Source organism: Acipenser ruthenus, chromosome 4 (genome assembly GCF_902713425.1).
Source record: "Acipenser ruthenus chromosome 4, fAciRut3.2 maternal haplotype, whole genome shotgun sequence".
In the NCBI taxonomy this organism is placed as follows: Eukaryota; Metazoa; Chordata; class Actinopteri; order Acipenseriformes; family Acipenseridae; genus Acipenser; species Acipenser ruthenus.
This window is the reverse complement of record NC_081192.1, coordinates 85224750-85246072: the sequence shown is the minus strand read 5'-3', so window position 1 is coordinate 85246072 and position 21323 is coordinate 85224750. Positions and strand designations below refer to the sequence as shown.

The 21323-nt window shown below is 38.0% G+C and overlaps 1 protein-coding gene across 3 annotated transcripts in view; it reads left to right on the top strand.

Annotated features, from left to right (window-relative positions):
- The window catches only part of snap47 (synaptosome associated protein 47), a 34538-nt gene extending 22162 nt beyond the window's left edge, over positions 1-12376 (top strand). For all 3 annotated transcript variants that reach the window (XM_033999079.3, XM_033999081.3, XM_033999080.3), the window contains one exon: positions 7118-12376. In XM_033999079.3, the coding sequence (XP_033854970.3) occupies positions 7118-7264 (147 nt within the window). In that variant the 3' untranslated portion in view covers positions 7265-12376. The remainder of the gene's footprint in view (positions 1-7117) is intronic.
- The last annotated feature ends 8947 nt before the right edge of the window (positions 12377-21323 follow it).

Here is a 21323-nt window from a genome sequence, read left to right as displayed (position 1 = left end):
ACATAGAAGGTGTGAAGGAACTGATTTTAAATTTGCAAACGCAGAATAAGCTTGAGAATCGTGTGGCAGATGAACGGGATTTGTTGGTTTGTCAGACAGTACAGGAAGTGAAGCAATTGGAAGAGTGTTCTGAGATCTTAACAAAACGTGTGAGGGTGTTGGAAGCAAACCATAAGAAAGTGGATGTTGGTTTGTCATTGGAAAGTAGTGCACAAGTGAGAGGAGAAACTGGTGTAACAGCAGCTAAGTTGCCTGTTAAAATTAATTTTCCGTCTTTTGGAAGAGTGCATGATGAAAGTGATCCTGTGAAATATTTAGCCAAATGTAGTGATTTTCTTGCCCTGCGTCCTATGTCTGATTATGAAATACTGGCTACAGTGAGTAATGTTTTACATGGCATAGCTCGTGATTGGTGGGAGATTGCTAGAGAGCAAGTTATTAGTTGGGCAGATTTCAAGGAGAAGTTTATGTCTGCATTTCTTTCAGATGATTATGAAGATGAATTGGAGGAGCGAGTGAAAACTCGAGTGCAAGGATCAACAGAATCGGTACAGAATTATGCATATAGTTTTCGTGCTTTGTGTAGAAGGTGGAAATCTTCAATTCAAGAGACGGAGGTTGTAAAACTCATGTTAAAGAATATGAATCCTAAATATGTTAGTCATTTGAGAGGTAGAGTTAATACAGTAGAGGAGCTTGTGCAGTTAGGAAGACAAATTGAGAAGGATCTGGCTGCTCAATCAGAGTTTGACGGGCGCCAGACCTATGGTGGTAATAAAGAAAGGGTATATAAAGGGCAGCAAGTTACCCCAGTGGCGAGCAAGGATAATGTACTTTGTTGGAGGTGTAAACAGGAACATTTACCAAAACAATGCCCATTGTTAAAAAAAGAAGGCTACAAATCTAAAGTTGGTGTAGTAACAACTGCAAAAGGAGAAGAGGTGACGGATGTCATTAATCCTAAAGGACAGACTAGAAAACCTAACAAAGAAAAGAAAATCCCACCCAATGTCTTGCAACAATTGATAGTTTCTGTTGGCATTAGACAGTGGGAAGGTAAGGGATTGTTAGATACTGGTGCTTCGTGTACTTTATTGCATGAGGATTTGTGGAAAAAAATGTGTGTGTCCAATGAGAAGTTGCAACCTTGGAAAGGAGGTACTTTGTTTTTAGCGAATGGTGACCCAAGTTGTCCATTAGGTTCTGCTAATCTAGAAGTTAATTTTCATGGCGTAACAGTTGCAATGCCAGTAGCAGTGGTGTCTGGGAATGGGTTGGCTTTTGCTCTAATTTTGGGTTTAGATTTTATTACGTCAACTGGAATGTTGATAGATGTAAAAAACCTTTACTATGTTATGCAGAAAGAGAAATTCCCTTTTCAACCAGGTTTTGCACATTTAAATACTTGGCATACATGTGAATCTACCACTAATACTTTTGTGTATACCAAGATTAATCCAGTAGTTGCAGTAGAGTTAAAATCAGAAATGTCTGTGGAAGAAAAGCGTAAACTGTATGTGAAGGAGGCTTTGTCTCGAATGGATACTGTATTTGAGTGTGAAAAAGAAATGGCTGATGTGATGGAAGTGTATTTGGGTGTTTGTACCCCAAAACTTGGAAAGACTGCAGTGTTATCTCATAAGATCCATGTTAGGGAAGGTCCTGCAATCAAACAACGGTCATATCCAATGTCTGCAGGAAAGCAACAAATGGTGAAAGAGCATTTGGATGATATGCTAGATAAGGGAATAATTGAACCTTCATATTCTCCATGGAATTCCCCTGTAGTACTTGTCCCTAAGAAAGATGGCTCCCAAAGATTTTGTGTAGATTATCGTAAATTAAATGCCCAAACAATAACTGATGCTTATCCTATGCCTACAATTAATGATATGTTAACTTCGTTGTCTGGTTCACAAGTGTTTTCTACAATTGACTTGAATAGTGGTTATTGGCAAGTCCAAATGGATGAGACTTGCAAACCATTGACAGCATTTGTAGCAAACTATGGCTTGTATCAATTTAAGGTCATGCCTTTTGGCCTTAAAAATGCTCCAGCATCTTTTCAACGCTTAATGGAGTTGGTGTTAGGAGATTTGCGTGGTAAGGTTTGCTTAGTATATCTAGATGATGTGATCATTTACTCAGCAAACAAAGAACAGCATTTAAGGGATATTCGGTCAGTCTTTGATAAACTTCAAGAGGCTGGCCTTAGTATTAATTTAAAGAAGTGTCAATTTTGCAAAACTGAGATTAAATTTTTGGGACATATTGTTTCTACAGCAGGTGTGTATGCAGATCCTGCAAAGACTGAAGCAATTCAGCATTATCCAGTACCAGCTAATTTAAGGGACTTGCAAAGGTTCTTAGGAATGGCAGGCTGGTATCATCGCTTTGTTCCTGGATTCTCTGTCATTGCTGAGCCTTTGAACACTCTTAAGAAGAAAGGTGTGAAGTGGAGGTGGTCTCCTGAATGTCAGTCAGCATTTGAACAACTGAAAGGACATTTAATGTCACCACCAGTGCTTGCTCACCCGAACAATGAGTTGCCTTTAGTGGTCTATACTGACGCCAGTGGTTTTGGCTTGGGAGCTATATTGGTGCAGCGTTTATCTCCTACTCAAGAAGAGGTGTTAGCGTATGCCAGTCGAGCATTGACTCCTCCGGAGAAGAATTATACTACCACTGAGCAGGAATGCTTAGCAGTTGTGTGGTCTTTAGAGAAATGGAGACAATATTTAGAAGGCAAACCGTTTAAAGTGGTTACAGATCACTCGGCTATTTTGTGGGTTTTTAATACTACAAAGCCTAACTCTAGACTCATTCGATGGGCTCTACGCCTTCAAGAATTTGATTTTACTGTGGAGTTTCGGAAGGGTAAGCTGAATGAAGCCCCAGATGCTTTGTCACGTGCTCCATTAGGGACAACTGGGAAAGTCCTATTAGGAGTACAAGTGGAACAACTAGCAGCTGGGCAAAGTTATACTCCATTTCCTTATACAGATGATGATGTTTGGAGTGCGCAAAGAGAAGATCCGGAAGTACAGAGAATTTATCAAACTCTTCTGGAAAAGATTGAAGATGATACCACCTCTGAACAAAATGAAAAGGCCTATGCTGTTTTAGAGGACAAGATTTATAGAGTGAGTAAAATGTACAATACTACAAAGTACCAACTCTATATACCAAAGAGTTTACGATCGGATGTGTTGCATGCCTATCATAGTAATCCTATGAGTGGGCACATGGGTCGGTATAAAACTCTGCACCGTATCCTGCAAACAGCATATTGGCCAGGGATATGGAAAGATGTTGTTACTTATGTGCGCAACTGTCAAGTTTGTCAGTCTGTAAAACCTGAAAATACTCGCCCTGTGGGTAAATTACAGTCTATTACAGTCACTCGACCATGGGAAATGGTTGGAGTTGACCTTATGGGTCCCCTGCCTAACAGTTCCAACAACAATACGCAATTGCTAGTGGTGGTAGACTATTACACCCGCTGGGTTGAACTTTTTCCATTAAGACAGGCAAAAGCTGTAACCATTGCTAACTGTCTGAGAAAAGACATATTTACACGTTGGGGTACGCCTGCTTATCTTTTATCTGATCGGGGTCCGCAGTTTGTCTCAGAAGTGTTGACTGCTCTTTGTAAGCAGTGGAATGTAGTAAAGAAACAGACAACTGCATATCATCCACAGACGAATTTTTCTGAGCGTATTAACAGAATATTGAAGTCTATGATGGCATCCTATGTGCAGGAACGACATGCTAAATGGGATTGCTATTTAGCAGAGTTCAGATATGCTATTAATTCATCTAAGCAGGAGACTACTGGTTATTCTCCTGCAGAGCTCAACTTAGGCAGATCACTGAAGGGACCTATCGATCAAGCCTTGTCTGGAGCAGGTATATCACCTGACATGCCTGCTTATGACACCCTACAACTGGTTCATGATTTGAAGGAGCATGTGCAAAGCAATGTTGCCAAAGCTAAAGTGCGACAAAAGAGGAATTATGATAAGCATCGAAGAACTGTTAGTTACAAGTCCCAAGATAGAGTGTGGGTGCGTAATCATGTTCTTTCTGATGCTTCCAAGAAGTTTACTTCCAAACTAGCACCTCGCTGGAAAGGCCCTTATCGCATTGTTGAGAAACGGGGTCCAGTGAGTTATCTAGTTTGTTTAGAAGACACCGGACAAGATGTCAGGACTATCCATGTTTGTGATGTTAAACCCTTTTATCCTACAGCCGAAGAGCATGATTTCCAATTTCGTCAAAAGGTGCTTGAAATCTTTAAGGATGATGATGTGGATGAAGAGTCAGAGTTTGCTGGTTATACCAACGAGGATTTAAACACAATGACTTGTGTTTTTTTAAAGGGGGGAGAATGTGGCAAACATGACATATCGGTACTGTACGTTTAACAGAGAGCCACTTGCGTATAAAAGCTGAACAATTAGCTTGTTGAGGAAGGCTTGCTGGAGGTCACTACGGGTGCTGTATGGAGGTTGGCGGTTCCTGTTTGCTATGCAGTCTGGGATGGAAGGCATTGTGTGATGTCATCAGGAAGTTTGGAGCTGAGTGCTGTGACTGATGGCGTGTTCGAACGAAACAATTTTGAAAAGGAAAAAGTTTTCTATATTATCAGCGGCTGCATGAGGAAAACGTTGACTAAACTACTTGCCAAGTATTTGGAACAAACTACGTGCCGGAGGCCAGATGAACAAACAAGGTTAACTAACCTGTTTGTTCCAGCGGAACAGGTCGTACAGCTTTGAAATTGGGGAGTTTGGTTTTAGGTCATTGAAAGGATTCCCGCATCGTTGTTTCGATTGCTAAAGGGAAATTGACATTTTTGTGACTGGTTCAATATCCAATTCAGTCGCTGTAAGGAAGAGAAAATAATTCGAATATAACTGACTTGCAGCATATTAAATGAACATTACTCTGTCTATCAGAACTGCTATAGAATTACCGCCAATCCTTGTGTGTTACAGACTCGTGTGTTATTTTCCGTACTTTATTATTTTTCTTCTATTTATTTATTTTGTTTTGACCAGTAAATAATTATAAATATTGCTTTTTAGTATACTGTTGTTTTTTTTGTTTCTGTATTTTATTTTAGTAAATTGTTAATTAACTTTTGCTTTGTTGATTAATTGTTGGGTATGTATATTGCGTTGTGTGTGTTTGCTGAGACTATTGAAACCCGGCTTGCAGTTTAATAGTGTAAATTGGCTCGTGAGGGTATATTCCCGCAACCACTGGTGTTGATTACCAAAGAGGTGTCTTTGGTAACACGATGGTAAAGTTAGTTTGTCTCTTGGAAGGACCGTATTTAAAGCAGGTTTCCAATAGGGATGAAAAGCTTTTCATTGCTGTGTACTGTTTGTTACTACCATAGCAATTAACTGTTATTTTTATGTTTGGTTAATTAATATTTTGTTCTGTACATGTTTTGTTTCTTTGTTCTGTAAAACTTGTTTTTTTATTTTGTTTATAATTTGGTTTCATTATTTTGGGGTAAATGGACTTAAAGCTGGAGCCATCTAAATATATATGTTTTACCTCATAAGCAACTTGTTTGATCATTCAATTAATTACTAGTCCCCTTTTACTCTGGTTGATATAGGACTTGAATAGGATAATGGGTTTTCTGGTCTTCTGGTCCTGGTAATGTGGTTAAGTTAAATAATTTGATAGGACATTTATTACTATCTGGCACCCCAGAGCTTGACGCCGTTACAATATTATACCAAAAGATATTGGCCAATCATCTGAAACCCTCTGCTACAAAACTTGGTTTAAAGCGCAACTGGACGTTCCAACCGACAACGATCCAAAACACACATCAAAATCTACTTCAGAATGGTTAAAGAATAATAAAATCAAGGTTCTGGAATGACCTAGTCAAAATCCCGATCTAAATACGATTGTGAATGTTTCGTATGAGTTGAAGAAGGCTGTGCACAAGAGAAGTCCTTGGAATTTGAACTGGAACAATTTTGCGTTGAAGAATGGTCACAAATCACTAAAGAATCATGCCAAAAGCTGATTGACAAATATCCTACTCGTTTTAAAAGAGGTTATTATTGCTAAAGGTGCCTCAACTAGCTATTGAGTCTGAATCAGACACCAATGATTAATTAAAGTAGTGAAAAAGGCAAAAGTATTCAAATCAATTCAAAGCTCGCCATTCTGATCGCTCTGCTGCTTCTCCCTGAATGAACTAACCGTTTCCCTATCCCATTCTGAAAATAAATAGTTTAAAAAATCTGCCTTAAACTTTCAGCTTTTTAAAAATGGATCACTCTTAAAAGAGACATTGAGGGTTAATTGGATGTGCCCTGCATTGTTTTAAATTGTTCCTTAACACTGGCCCAGTAATTCTCCATGTTGTCCAGCCGTAAACTGGAAAGTCAATTTGATAAGTAACCGGGTATTTCATAATGCAAATAACGTGTTTCTCGCCACTGTGAAGCGGTAGTACAAATCTGGTATGGATACCTCCCGTTACTACCCCAGATAACAAAGTATGAAACAAACTGAAAAAACAGCACTCTCACTTGATACTGTTGAAGGTGTTGTGAGGAAGAGTCTGCGTGATTTAAAGGCAGACTCATTTGTGCTGTGTCATGATGAAAATGGGCAGTAATATTTTACTTTAAAAATGTAATGAACAAACCAAGAATTACAAGAAGTATAAGAAATCAAATACAGAAAAACTGCATTTTCTATGGCCATGTTCAATTCAACATCTATAAATCGCTTTTTTATTTTTTTTAATTTATGCATTTTTTTTTTATTTTATTTTTTTTAATTTACTGTAAATATAACTTTTTTCTTACCTCAGCTTTGGGTGGAAGAATTTTTAATAAAAATAACTTTTTTTGTTAATTAAAAAACATTTTTTTATTTTTTTATTTTCAATTTAGTTGGTTAACTCATTTTACAAGCGCAATAAGGCACTTTAGGATGTGTGATATACTCTAATATCACCACTCCCCGAGCAGTTGAAGCCACTCGGCTTTGCCTGGTGTTTGCAACGCACCGTGTCACTCTTTTCTTTCAGTCATCTTGTTCTGATTTGTTTGTGTATTTGTATTCTTTTTAGATGGTTATGAAATTGAAGAACCTGGCCTTGGAAGCAGAGACAGAGTTGGAACGACAAGATGAAGCCTTAGACATCATCACTTCCTCCGTGGACCATGCAACGACACACATTGACAAACACATCCGTCGCATGAGGAAGCTACTGTAGCCCCCCAGCCAATAAATAAGCCCATGGTAAAAAAAATAAATAAATAAAAAATTGTGAACTAGCTAATGTAGGGTACCAAATTGGCTGTTGTTGTTCTGAACTTACTTAGAGCTGTAGTGTCCAATACGGTTTTAAAATAGCTTTCACATATTTAAGAATGGTATTACATTACTGGGCCATTTGAAAAATGTATCAGCTGTGTACCTGTATGGTTTTCCTATAAAATTTATTAGTATAACAAAATATTTTTAAAGTAATGTTTTGATTTCTGAGCTATAGCAGAGATGTTGACGTACTGATGCTAGTTGTAGCAGGAGCAGCATGTATTCCTATGGCAATCGAGCTTAGAAAGGGGAACGAAGCATGTATTCCTACAGCTAAAACTAATTTGATAATGATTGCACAGAAGGATAAACTAAAGGCAGAATGTAGCAAACCAACAGGAGTTTTATTGTATTAGAAATGTGCTTATCAGTAGTATTTAGGAAGTGAGATGGTTTTATGTTGTAGATCAATGGAACTACATTGGGGCTCTGCAGTGCATACCTGCCCATGGCCTGCAGTGTCAAAGAAAACACATTAAGGACCTGATCAGAAATGAGGTAGTAAAAAGTAACTGGAAGAAATGTGTTTGAACAGTTACATGATCTGTTTTTGCTCAACGCTGTATTATTCTGGATTTTTGCACATTGACTAATCAGTCACACTTCTTAATCAAGGGATTTTGCTAAAAGATGGAATCTTTATTTGGTTGGGCGTTTTTTTAAACAATAAAATCATCCTGTAGTGTTAGCTAGTGATATAACTTTAATGAGGTTGATATAGACCAATTTGTATGTTGTGCATTATGTTAGAAATTTAAACTGGTACAGTATATTAGGTTTCAACACAATTGTGATGAAATAATTTAGGAATTCGCTGTCACAAAGCAGCAGCAGCTGTTAACTGGTTTTAAATCTCTTTTTAATGTACAAGGAAGTCTGCACTAAAGGAAAATGAATTAATCTGTATATAGGTCTACTGTACAATTCTGTAGAATTATTTTCCATTCGTATGCCTTCGTCCCTACAGGTACAAACAGTAGGTGAGGTAGTGCTTTCTATTTCTCCTTAACCATGCTCTTTGCTTACCTTCCCTGGTAATTTATGAACACAAACACACAATCCACCATTCACATACTGCAAATTCCCCTGCACATGTAGCACAATCATTTTATTTTACAGTGGTAAGGGATTTAGGGTTAAAAACATTTACATATTAACAGTAAGCTTAAACTGACCTCACACATGTAGTTTTACATGTATAACACTCCTTTGCTAATCCGTACATTTAAACAGATACAGTAATAAATATATAGCCACACTAGGCATGCATCTCTCATATTAGAGCCATATATGCTTGTGTTTATCATATTAGTGTTTGAAGCAACACATGCAATACTAGAAATCTCTACTGTGCAGTAATAAAACCTGCACATTGTTGTACAGTATAGTACTAATATTTTCTGTACATGCACAAACAGATGAACATAATTGTATGTAAAAAAATAAAAAATAATGTGTAAATAATTAATGTAATTGTATGTAAAAATAATGTGATATCTTGTAACAATTGTAAGTCGCCCTGGATAAGGGTGTCTGCTAAGAAATAAATAATAATAATAATAATAATAATAATAATAATAATAATAATAATAATAATCCAAACACACTTTGTTAAAAGAAAGGGCAGCTTGAAAAACACAATTTGTTTGTAACCTAATGTGCAGCCCAACATTCATCAATGAAAATACTACATCGGTCTAACCTGTCTCCTTTATAAAACAATAGGACATCATTTTAGACACTGACTCGCAGACATAGTGAAAAAGAGTCAAATAATAATGACCTTTTTCTACTTTATTTTTTGTAAATATTTCATGCCACTGTTTTCGTTTTTCCTGTGCCTGCGTAAAGCAGGGCTGTCCAACTGATGGCTGTTGGACCGTTTCTGGCCCACTGAGCTCCACAATATGGCTTTTTTGAGAGGAGGTTTCCAATTTAAGGCTGGCAGAAGGTCACATTTATTTTGATGTACATACAGTAAGTTTTGGTGATCTGCTTTTTCATGGTACTGATACAGTAGCTCTAATGTGGTATTCACAGCTGTGGCAAGGAGTTTATCCTTCAAAACCATATTTATCAATAACACATAATAGTAGATGCTTTGTTCTAGAGAATCCGTTCTAGGTAATTTTTGCTTTAGGAACTAGACATTTTAAATGTAATATCTTAGACAAGACAACATTATTTATTTATTTATTTCTTAGCAGACACCCTTATCCAGGGCGACTTACAATTGTTACAAGATATCACATTATTTTTACATATAATTACCCATTTATACAGTTGGGTTTTTACTGGAGCAATCTAGGTAAAGTACCTTGCTCAAGGGTACAACAGCAGTGTCCCTCCAGCTGGGATTGAACCCACAACCCTCCGGTCAAGAGTCCAGAGCCCTAACCACTCCTAACTACTCCACACTGCTAGACTGATGACACAAAAAGGAAAAATGAGAAATTCCTGTTGTCTGGTCCCAAATTGGCGACCACTACCACAAACCCGTACATTAATGTGGGAGAGTCATTTTTTCTTGGGGTGGAATTTACACCAATGAGGTGTGTCCTGTTAGAGCAGTGATGTAATGCTGGATACAATTCATGTGACAACCCTCTATAACATAAGATTTGGATCACAACAGGGTTGCTAAGTTACTGACCAGCACATGTTTCACAAAGAGACATCAATTTACCTGCTTAAAAAACTGAATTGGATAATGTTTACATTACGGCTATTGAGAAAATCGTAAAGTGGTCAAGAGGATTACTTCACTAAATCAAAACCAAATGTAAGCGGTTAAGTGATTATGACCTTTATTTACTTTATATATAATATGCTTCTTCATTGCTTTTTAATGAGTTTCTGTATCTATAAACAAAATTTAAGTCATAGAATCTTTGCCGTAATTTTAACTGAAAACCAGAAGTTGAGTCATGCTGAAAAAGCTGGCATGCTTTTGATAGTGTTGATTTGTTCAATGTGTGTGCTTGTTTTTGATTTAATGTGTTTATATACTGAAAATATGTGTTCAAAATAGGGATTCACTGAATCCAAGTTTTTGGGATTTGGCTGAATATCGAATCCATCTCAAAAGATTCAGCTGAATACCGAACCAAATACCGAATCTACAAAAACTGTCAAGAAAATTGAAGGAAACTGCTGAATGAAAAACAGACTGGCAGCTACTAACAAGGGACGCACACAATCTATAGTTTTGAGCCTTTTAGTTCATAGTATTTTTATTACCAAATGGAAATATATCCCTGACTAAGATTTCAGTTTGAAACTTACACAATTTACCGCTAGCCCCCTCCCCCCACAACAGAAACATCAAAATACAGAACCGTTTACTTCACCTTTACAAGAAAGGAGAGCTGCATCTTTGTCTAACCCTCTATTTTCTTTAATGACGTTTCAACCTGTGTCACCTGATCTGAAAGCTATGAGGAAAAAATTACAGTGATGAGTGACCTGAATCTCCCTGTGAAATAAAACCCATGCTGATTTAAATGCACCGTGTGTGTAACACATATCAAATAGGCTACGAAATAGTTTAAGAAATATTTTAATAAAACACAGCAGTTCCCAAATGGTTCAACTTGTATTGGCACATTACAATAACGTAATTTAATTTACTGAAGCATATTGTTCAACTTCTTGCACATCTGACAGTTGTAAAGTTATAAAAAATAGATATTTCTGTGCACCGATTTTTTTTTTTTTAATCTCAGTTTGATCTCTAGAACACGTTTGACAGACAAAGCAACAATACACAAAAGTCTACAACAGTTTGCCATTACTATATATTCCAGGTTTACTGCATAACTTTACTCCATGAAAAGTGTGATGTGACTGTGCTGTTGCATATGGGGGTTTGTTTGCATTCAGCAGTTGCATGACGTGTTTAGTGCATGTGCCATCAGTAATTTAGGGAGTTGAGAGCTGCGACAGAGTTCATCAAACATGTTCTTGTTATTAAATACAACAGTTACATTCAATACTGGATTTGTGTCTTTTATTTAAAGAACATTGGGGGGATGTATTAAAATGGATGTGCGTCTGGGTGGCTGTAGGATTCAGATTCGGTTCACCGAATCCTAAGTATTCGGAACCGTGCCCAAAAAGTAGGTATTCGGGCTGAATCCAAAACCGAATATTGGATTTGGTGCATCCCTAGTTCAAAATAGTGATGCAGTGTATTTTTCAGGAAAGTGGGTTGCTAATTCGAGCAGGTGCATTAGATTTAAATAGTTTGTGTGTGTGTGTGTGTATACACACACATTACATTATACTGTGAATGGGGTCATGCATTTACATAAACTCTCAAGTATTAGAAATGTAGTACTAAAATAAAACATAAGAAAAGATAAGACTAAAGGCTGCTACCCACCAGACACGATGCGACAAGTGGAACAGAACCTGTGCTTTTAATAAGTATCTTTCACACCACAGGCGATGCGGGAGCGACACCAGGGCAACACTGGAGCGACGCAAAATAAATAGGATTAAATCCTATATTTTGCTATTTGTCGCGTGACAACTAGGGAATTGACCAATCAGAGAACAGCTTCAATGCACGTGGTCCAGCAGGGTGAATCAGTATTCAAAATGACGAAGGAAACAATAATACTTGCCATGGAAAAATACCCAGAGCTTTACAACAGAGGTCATCGCAATTATAAAGATTTGAAAGACAATATATGGGAGTCCACTTCGAAGCAACTGGATAAGCCTGGTATGCATTTATTGCCATATATGTTGAAATATCTTCAGAGAAGAGACACATAATTTCCACATCATGTTGTTGAATTTGTACCTGTCTTGATCAAAGTTTTGTCAATAGCAGTTTTTAATAGTTGTATAGATCTGGCAGTTTTATAAACTTGTCGCATCGCCTCTGTGTTGCTTGGGAAAGTATCATATCTCCCAGTGAAAAATCGCATTGCATCCTTTCAAAAAACAATGATAATAATAAAGTTATGCAAAATGTCAAAACTATATATATATATATATATATATATATATATATATATATATATATATATATATATATATATATATATATATATATATATATGATTATATTAGAAAATAAGAAATGTATAAGACACATTTGCAGATTCTTTGAGATGCAGGTTCTAAAATGTCAGTTCCTCTTCACATATTAGAAACGTTCAGGTATATGCAAAAGAAAGTGCATCGTCATCAGTGTGGGCTTTTAATCATGCTGAATATCAAGTCAAAGGACATCAATCCTGCCGCCCCGGCTATCCCATGTGAAAGCGGTTCAGAGGTAACTGACAGGTATATATATATACACGATTTACATTCTTTCACCTGCTTTCAAAATTCGAGGGGATGTACCACTGGAACCAGTGAATTTCCAACCCAACAAAATAAGCTGTCAACTGTCTGGTTCAGTCGTGTAATGCATTGAAGGGTTTCTTTTGTAGTACTATACTTGTGAGATTCAGAACTCATTAAAAACCTGAATTACCCTATCTGCAAGGCATGGTTTGATTACAATAACATTTTAAATAATAGGCTTAGATTGACTGTAGTTTGACATAATCAGATGAATTTTTTTATAATGAAGTGTTTTGTTTATCTGTTTTTAATGGGGCTGTGTCATCATAAAAATGTATAGTAACAACAAAACAGTGGTAAAAAGAAAAAGAAACTCAGTGACCTCCACTAGATTTGTGTTTTGTGTTACTCCCACTGTCACTACCTGGATCTCGCTCTCACTCTGCCCAAAATGTCCTGTCTCGGCAGGTTATTTCTTTTTTTTTTTAAATAAACTAAATTCAAATAAATCAATTTAATTGCATACATAAATATGTCCCCAACATAAAGAAAGAGGAAACTCTATATCCCAGGGTATCCCTGCACAATATAAGCAGCCTCGGTGATGACAAAGTAAGTCCAGTCAAACCTCAATGGTTTCCAATTATAAATCTGACAGACTTGGAAGTCAAAGAGAGGGTCTGTACTATAACAGAATGAGTCCTGTGAAAGAACTCTGATGTGCAAGGCTTGTTTTCATAGTGCAATAACACTGTGGTTCTGATTGTGCAACATGTTTGCCCTTTAAACTATCTGCGTATTTACCTACAACCATTATTGTAATGTACTGTTATAAGACACAATGTTATGAAAATGTGAATATCAATAAACAATTCCATGAATGCATTACTGGATGATTATATCTGTGTGTGCTGACCTGCTTAGATTTTTGTATTGAAGAGGTATTTATAATGTTAGTCATTTCACCCATTGGCCATCTGACAATTTATACTTAAGTGATTTCGATATTTTGTTTTGAGCATTAGCCCTTGGTGGACACATGTTTCCTTTTCTCAGGTCAAAGTTTCATAATTGCAACATGAAAGAGAGCAGTACTTCACAATAAATATGTAACACGTATGTGGCCTTTGATGTTTTGTTTTGTTGCCTTTTATAACTATAATACAACAAAATAAATTAAACTGAACATATTATATTCCAAGCATATTTCTCTTATAGCCTATAATGGATGCCTCTTTCATTACAGTTAAATACTGTTATGTGTCAAACTCTGTCATACCACAAAAAAGTGATGTTTTGAACAAGATGAAGATCAGAGTGCAGAATTCCCTGGTAGACTACTGCTCTGTAAGATACACACATTTTTACTCGGCCATCAGAACTTGTGTAGTGGCATCAAGTGGCTAGGACTGGAGTAATGCCATTTGGTAGCAAGGAGATTTTTTTTTATTTCTCTGCAAGGACCTTGTGCCACCAAGTCGTTTGCTACCGCTGGCCCTCGCCGTGCTGAACATGTTAATGTAAGTAATGTAATGTCAATGTTTTGCTAACAGCACTGTGCTGAGAAAAATTCTAGTTTTGAAAATGTCATTATACAAAGAACATCGTGTAGACAAAAACAGTCATCACAAAAGGATCATATTGGATTTTGTATCAAAAAAGCAGACTTCATTCCAGTTCCTTTTCATGCATCTGTTAGGCTAATTACCAATGGTGGACTGGCCCACCGGGAAACTGGGGGAAATAAGCACACTGGAAAAAATGATTGTTAGTTGTGCTCAAGTGCAGCCTTTTTGGTTAAGAGAAAGTAAGGTTCTAGTTCTAATGAACATGCATTAGGGCATGGACATTGATGTCAATGATGTTCCAAGATTCATAATATTCTTCTTGTCTGTTGAGAAAAACAAATCCATAATGTGTACAGAATGATTGGTAGAATAATGCTGTGTTGAAGTGTTATTATAGAGTGTAAATATATATATATATATATATCGTTTTCTGAATAAATAAACAAATATAAATAAACAAATTACTACAACCCTGATCAATGCAGATACAAACCCTGACTTGTAAAATTTCTGAAGGCAGTAAGGTATATGAAATACAAAATGTAAACTGATTTTTAATTCACCGTTACAGAGAGGGCAGAAATTACAGTTCCACACCTCTAGTGGTCACTTCTATATGCCATCTGGCTATTAGGAGCCTTTTCCCATATAAAAGTTTACCATGGTAAATTTGAACAGTAATCTTGCATTTCCCATGGTTTTACTATGCATTTACCATGCTGTATCATGATTTACCATGTTTGTTTTATATGCTTTACCATATCTCTCTGGTTTTCCAATGCTTACCTATGCTTTATCATGCTTTCACAATATTTTATTACAATTTGCAGTAATTATACTATAGTTATTAAGCACTAGTTAGAAAGCGTGGTAAGAAGAAAAAGCAATTGTGACTTATACAAAACTCACATAATAGCATATTAAACAGGTAACATATTATATATTCCTAAAACATTGATTGTAAAATGGTGTTGTTATTGAAGAGTTTACAAAAGTGACCCAAATCAACCCTGAACATCTTTACAAATAGGCTAAAAGTTGAAATGTCATCAGAATCTCTTTATATGTTAAATAGCTACCCATCCTTTTCCAAAGAATGAAAATCAGGGTCTTTTTGTAAACAAGAGTGCATACTTGTAGGGGCACCTTGTTATTATAATGTGCAATTGGCACTTTCCCTGCAGCATCTGTTCACCATCCTCCTTGCCATTTTCACAGGGAAGAAGGACCACCATGAGTAGGAAAGCAGTTTCATTTATTTGCGGATTAAAATATGCTCATGATTTTCATGCAAGGAAGTTATAAAGACATGCGTCCAGTGAAGAGCATATTTCATTGTAGATCTGTAATCACAAAAAAAGTTGTTGATAACAATACAAAGGGGTAACAATAAGTACACTACTCTGTAAACAAAACCAGAATTATACAATAGTACTTTTTTTGGAAAACACAGATGTGTTTGTTTACGGCGGATTGTGTGACAGACACACTCCCAAACACAGGAACAACATTATTAATACCATTTGTGTTTAAAGCCACATGTGGTCTGCTGTTGCTGCTGTAGATAATGGTTGCTAAACCACAGGAAAGCTGCTGCGAAGCTGGAATGCCTTTGCCGAACCACAATTTCTTCTCCTCTCCATCCGGCGATAACGCCCTACAGACCACAAAAATGAAGGCCTATGAAAATCTGGAGATGATTTCTCACAGCCACAATGCAGGTGAAAGACCACAATATATGGAGGCCCCTGCCAAAACCCTCTTCAATTACTACAGTTTAATGGCAAATACATATGCAGGATGTGGAAGTCGTGAGGATGCAACCAGGCTGGGATTTTAATTTGAATTGAATCCGTGATATTTAAAATATACAGGAGCAAAAACATGGATTGACATACACTATACTACACTACACTATGCTACTTTTATTATCTCCATAAGAGCCCACACTGTTTATGATATATGTGTAAAAGTTGCTAAGTATGGCCCATCAGTACTTGTCTGGTTCCTAGTAGATGACTGATAGCAGAACTTTGTCTAGTCAGCTCAGGATCACAAGACCCAGACCATTTCATACACTGACCCCCTCTGTAAAAAAATGTCTCTTGCTCTCTTACCCTGAGTGTCTCTACCAAATGTCCAACTCTACCCATTGTCCAGGTCTCGGTGCTGCACTTTAAATAGTTAGCTTAGTTGACTCCTTTTAAGATACTTTTAAGGTAAACCTTCAGTCAAGTCTCCACCTTTGTTCAAGACTAAATACTGTAGACTCAGTTCACTCAACCTATAACTTATACCTTTCCGCCCTGGTATTAGTCTGGTTGCTCCTCGCTGTGTCCTTTTTGTAATTCAGAGACTATTGTATGGAAGGTGGTCTGCTTGGATATTTGTTTGTTTCAATGACAAATTGTGTCATAGAACTTCGTCTCCCTATTTTGTTACGGGGAATGAGCCATTGTTCTGCCCACTGGGAAGGTTATTTGCCTTCCCCATGTTATACACTGTAAGTAACTCCCAGCTGGAGGTCTCTCTTTGCTTGCTGTGAATTATCCTGTGTGCTCTTAAATGCAGTAAATCTCTATTCTACACTGTTGAGTTATACTAAACCGTGAACCTTCCAATGCTCTTTTTCTGCCTGCCTTGATCTGGGTTCAGCAAGCTGATTGTGTGGACTATCCTTATTATAAATTCTAGTCTGACAAGAATTGTGAAGCTGTCCTAGTCTGGACTACAAATATTCATAAAGGTGTGAGGAAAAAAAACAATTACAGATTTTTATAACATTCCCCAATAAAACAAAAAATATTAAATGCAGTATTTGACAAGACAATATACCAGACCTTTGCAAGTTTTAACAGCAGTTCTGGGAATGGAGAGATTTGAAGAAGGATAGGACTTGATCAAAACACTATTCATACCATGGAAGCTTGCTGGAACAATCCAATACTTCCTATTTCAGAGCATACATAGATTATGTGTACTGTATATATATATTAGGGCTGCTCCGATTAACAGATTCATCTGACCGATTAATCAACTAAAGAGTTGATCGCATTCATTTTTTTTACTATTTAATTGGGCAGGACAGCCACTATAACACATTTATTAAAAAAAATGTGCAGGGATGAATCTACTGATTAATCAACTAATGACCATAAATTAACAGATCAAAATACTGAAATACTGACCAACATCAGGAAACAGTGAGAGTGTACTTCCACTGAAACGAATGGAAAAACTTGGAATTAACTGAAATTATTGTACAAGCACTTTATACTTGTACTTGTTTATTTATTCTTGAAATAGAACAACTTTTTGTGCTGTATTGTGGTGATCAGTTAAATATTGATATACAAAACACCTGCTTTCAATCAATACCACAAATTTGCCAGACTCCCTTTTTCTTTTTAATAAGCAATTTATCCTTATTATTTATTATTTAAGATTGGTAAATAAATGTTTTTTATTGGATTTAAAAGGGGTGTTTACACCAATATCATAGAGATTCATTTTTTACTAATCATGGCCACCTGGAATTAAAGCAGATTTAACTACTATGAATTAATTGAAGTTTATTTTGTAACTACATTCAGGTAATGTGTGTTTTGTTTTATGGCCATCCGTCCTCACTCAGTCAATGCAAAAATCAGCATCATTACGTCACTGCAATATGAACTTAAAACAAAATTTGTCTGGTGCTCCCGAGTGGCGCATCCAGTAAAGGCGCTCCACTTGGAGTGCAGGATGCGCTCTATAGTCTAGACGTCGCGGGTTCCAGTTCAGGCTATTCCACAGCCGACCATGGATGGGAGCTCCCAGGGGGCGGCTCACAATTGGACGAGCGTCGCCCGGGGGTGGGGGGGGTTAGGTCGGCCAGGGTGTCCTCGGCTCACCGCGCACCAGCGACCCCTGTAGTCTGGCCGGGCGCCTGCGGGCTTGCCTGTAAGCTGCCCGAGAGCTGCGTTGTCCTCCGACACTGTAGCTCTTGGGTGGCTGCATGGTGAGTCCGCAGTGTGAAAAAAAGCGGTCGGCTAACAGCACACGCTTCGGAGGACAGTGTGTGTTCGTCTTCGCCCTCCCGAGTCAGCGCAGGGGTGGTAGCAGTGAGTTGAGCTTAAAAAATAATTGGCCATTCTCAATTGGGAGAAAATAATAAAAATAAATGTCAACGACTAAATTTATATTAAAAATAAATAAATTGTCTGGTAAAAGATCAAAACAATTTTTAAAGAAAGGCTACTACCACTAATATTTTAAACCGTAAAAGTAGTACATTTGTAAAATACCACCAATAGCTTATAGTATAAGCTTTATTGATTCAGCGACATAGTTCTTCTTGCTCATGAGATTTCAGTGTTTTTATTAGCGACATTCTGCAGGCGTGTAGTGTGTATATGTCGAATATAAAGAATGTCAGTGAATGCACATTTCTCTTGGGGGCCTAGTTATCATACATCCCTTTTCCCTCATAATGTAGAATGTTTCTGGGCACCCTCTGATCGATCCAAAGACAAAGTCAGTTGTTTCTTACATAGCAGCTCCAGAGCGGATGTGTAGGTTACATTCTAGAGCAACCCCAGGAGCACCCCACCTTGTGGAATCATCAGTGAATATAGCCACCTGCGACCAGCAACTGAAAAGCACATTTCAAGAAGTAGACAACATTTTAAGAGAAAAAGGGTTTGTAAGTATACTTAAATAACATGCTGTTTTTCCAAATACAGAAACACTATCTGGAATTTCCTGCCTACAGATATGTTGTCATTTATTGGGAGTGGAAACATCTCAATAATGTAGAGCTGTGGAGAAATTCTGTCTAGAATTGATCTCTCTGCATTTAGATTTACCTCGGATATGGAATTCATCATTTTCCCTTGAAATGAAAAACACCCCTGGCGTGGTTTCCATTTGTCTCTTTTAATTAATGGGGCCTGCAGAGATAAAAATAAGATAAACCATAACACAGTTAATCCAGGCTTTCTCTACTGGCCACACTTGTGGCTGGGGAAATTATGTCTCATAGACCAGTATGTTTTTTGTTTTGTTTAAAAACAAACTCTAAAGAGATTTGTAACATTAAACATGTTTGCATGCCAATTCATGTATCTAGGGCAATTCAGACCTTCATCCTTCAGCTACATCATTTTACAGTACAGGTGTTAATTTTCAACTTGCAGTTTTGCTGTGAATCAAGGAATGTTTTATTCTTAAAGTATCCCCAGTTGATGAGATGTCAAGTGGGAAGATACACTTCTATTCTTTTTGAGACTGCTGGGGTGATTCTTGCTTCAATTATTTCTAGAAGTATAAAACCTGTCTAGCCTCGCTCTGTATATACAGTTTGTGCGGGACTGAGACCAGATGTATTGTCTTGAGTTGGGGTGCAGACATCTTCAAATGTCAACCAGGTCACTGGACTTTAACACTGCAGCCAGCTCTCTGGAGGACTGAGGATGTGGTTCATCATTATTTCTATCAATATTAAAATTAAGAGTACACTTAAAATTTCCTCCCAACACCACCAGATTGTCACTATTAATATTAAAAAGAGCTTGCTTCAATTTCTTAAAAATTAAAATGAATTCCCCCCTCTATTGGGGGCATAAATATTAATAAAAACATACACTGTACTGCCCAGCCTGGCTCTTACTTTTAAAATCCTCCCCTTCTCTATTTCTTCCATCTCTAATAAAACCGTCCCTAGACGGGGTTTAAAAAGCACTGCCACCCATGCACTAGTGCTGGCCCCCTTCACTCCGCTCGCCACGCCTCCTCATTCTCCTGATTAGAGTGTGTTTCCTGAAAAAAAACAAAGTGGTTTGTAGTGCACAGGTTTGTAGTGCACAGGTGTAGAGGTGATGCAATGCATAAACAGATGACAAACAACAAGGTTCACGGCCCAAACAATTCTTTACTTGTTTTTATAATCCCGGTCGTTTGGTAAATAATAATCCCAGGCAATACACAGCAATGTGTATCGCACAGTTTAAACCACAGGGTTCAGTCCCGAAATAATAAGCACGGTATAAACACACACAGAACACAAACATGATCACAAGTCCAGAGTGAGTGCTTTGGTGCAAGTGGTGAAATACAATTTATTAGTGAACAGTAGTGCAGTGCTTTCCGGGTTAGTGCTGGCCTTTAGCAACAGCTCCCGGTTAGTGTTAGCCATCTTATCTCTATACTCCTTTTACAGGTCCATCCGTAACCCTGACAAAGGAACAGATTGCTCGGCCACATCCCCTGATATAGCCTCAGTCACGCCCCCTTCGATAGTGAGTGCAATCATGTATGTTCCAATCCTTGACTGACACATCGCCTACCACATCGATGACTTCTGGTATTGTGGCTTCCTGGATGGCTGACTTCCGACTGACCCTGGAATGAACTGTCAAACCATCCAGTCCGGGGCACACTGTTCCTGTTATACCATACCGTCACAGGGACGGAGGGAGATTGTTGACTTGAATTCATTCGCTCTCTGTCACAAGCGTGTATAATGTATTCTTGTTGGCGGGTTGGCTATTGGGGATGTCTGAGATAAGAGAGGAATCAGAGAGTTCCCCCTCCATTTCCTGGACCTGGACCACACCCGGCTCAAACCCCACTCTGCTCTCCTCTTCCTCCGTAGAGCTTGCAGTTTCCCAGCCAGCACGGGCTCGGAGCTCTGCACCGGCTGCACTCTGCCATCCAGTAGCTCTGCAGCCTTTTGTTTAACTCTTCTTTTCAATTACTTCCTTGAATGGTTCTTCACTATTCTCGGCAGTTGCTGTGTTTTCCTCTGAGCCTATCAGTTACAGGCTGCGATTGGGTCTCTTTGTGTGAGGCCATGGCATTGGCGGCTCTGTTCCAGTCTCCTGCCGTGGCTGGGTCGCCTCCTCCCCGGTCTGCACAGGCTCTGAATGCGGTGCAGGACTTCCTCCCGCTCATCCCCAACACCCCATACTTCCCGTCAGCATCACCCTGCTCCTGCCCTGCCTCAGCTCTAGCCATCCTTCTCAGGCAAGCTTTCCTCTGGTGTCTCTGTCGTAGGGGACACTATTATACAGGTTCCGACTACACCATTGGGGATTTGCACCCCAG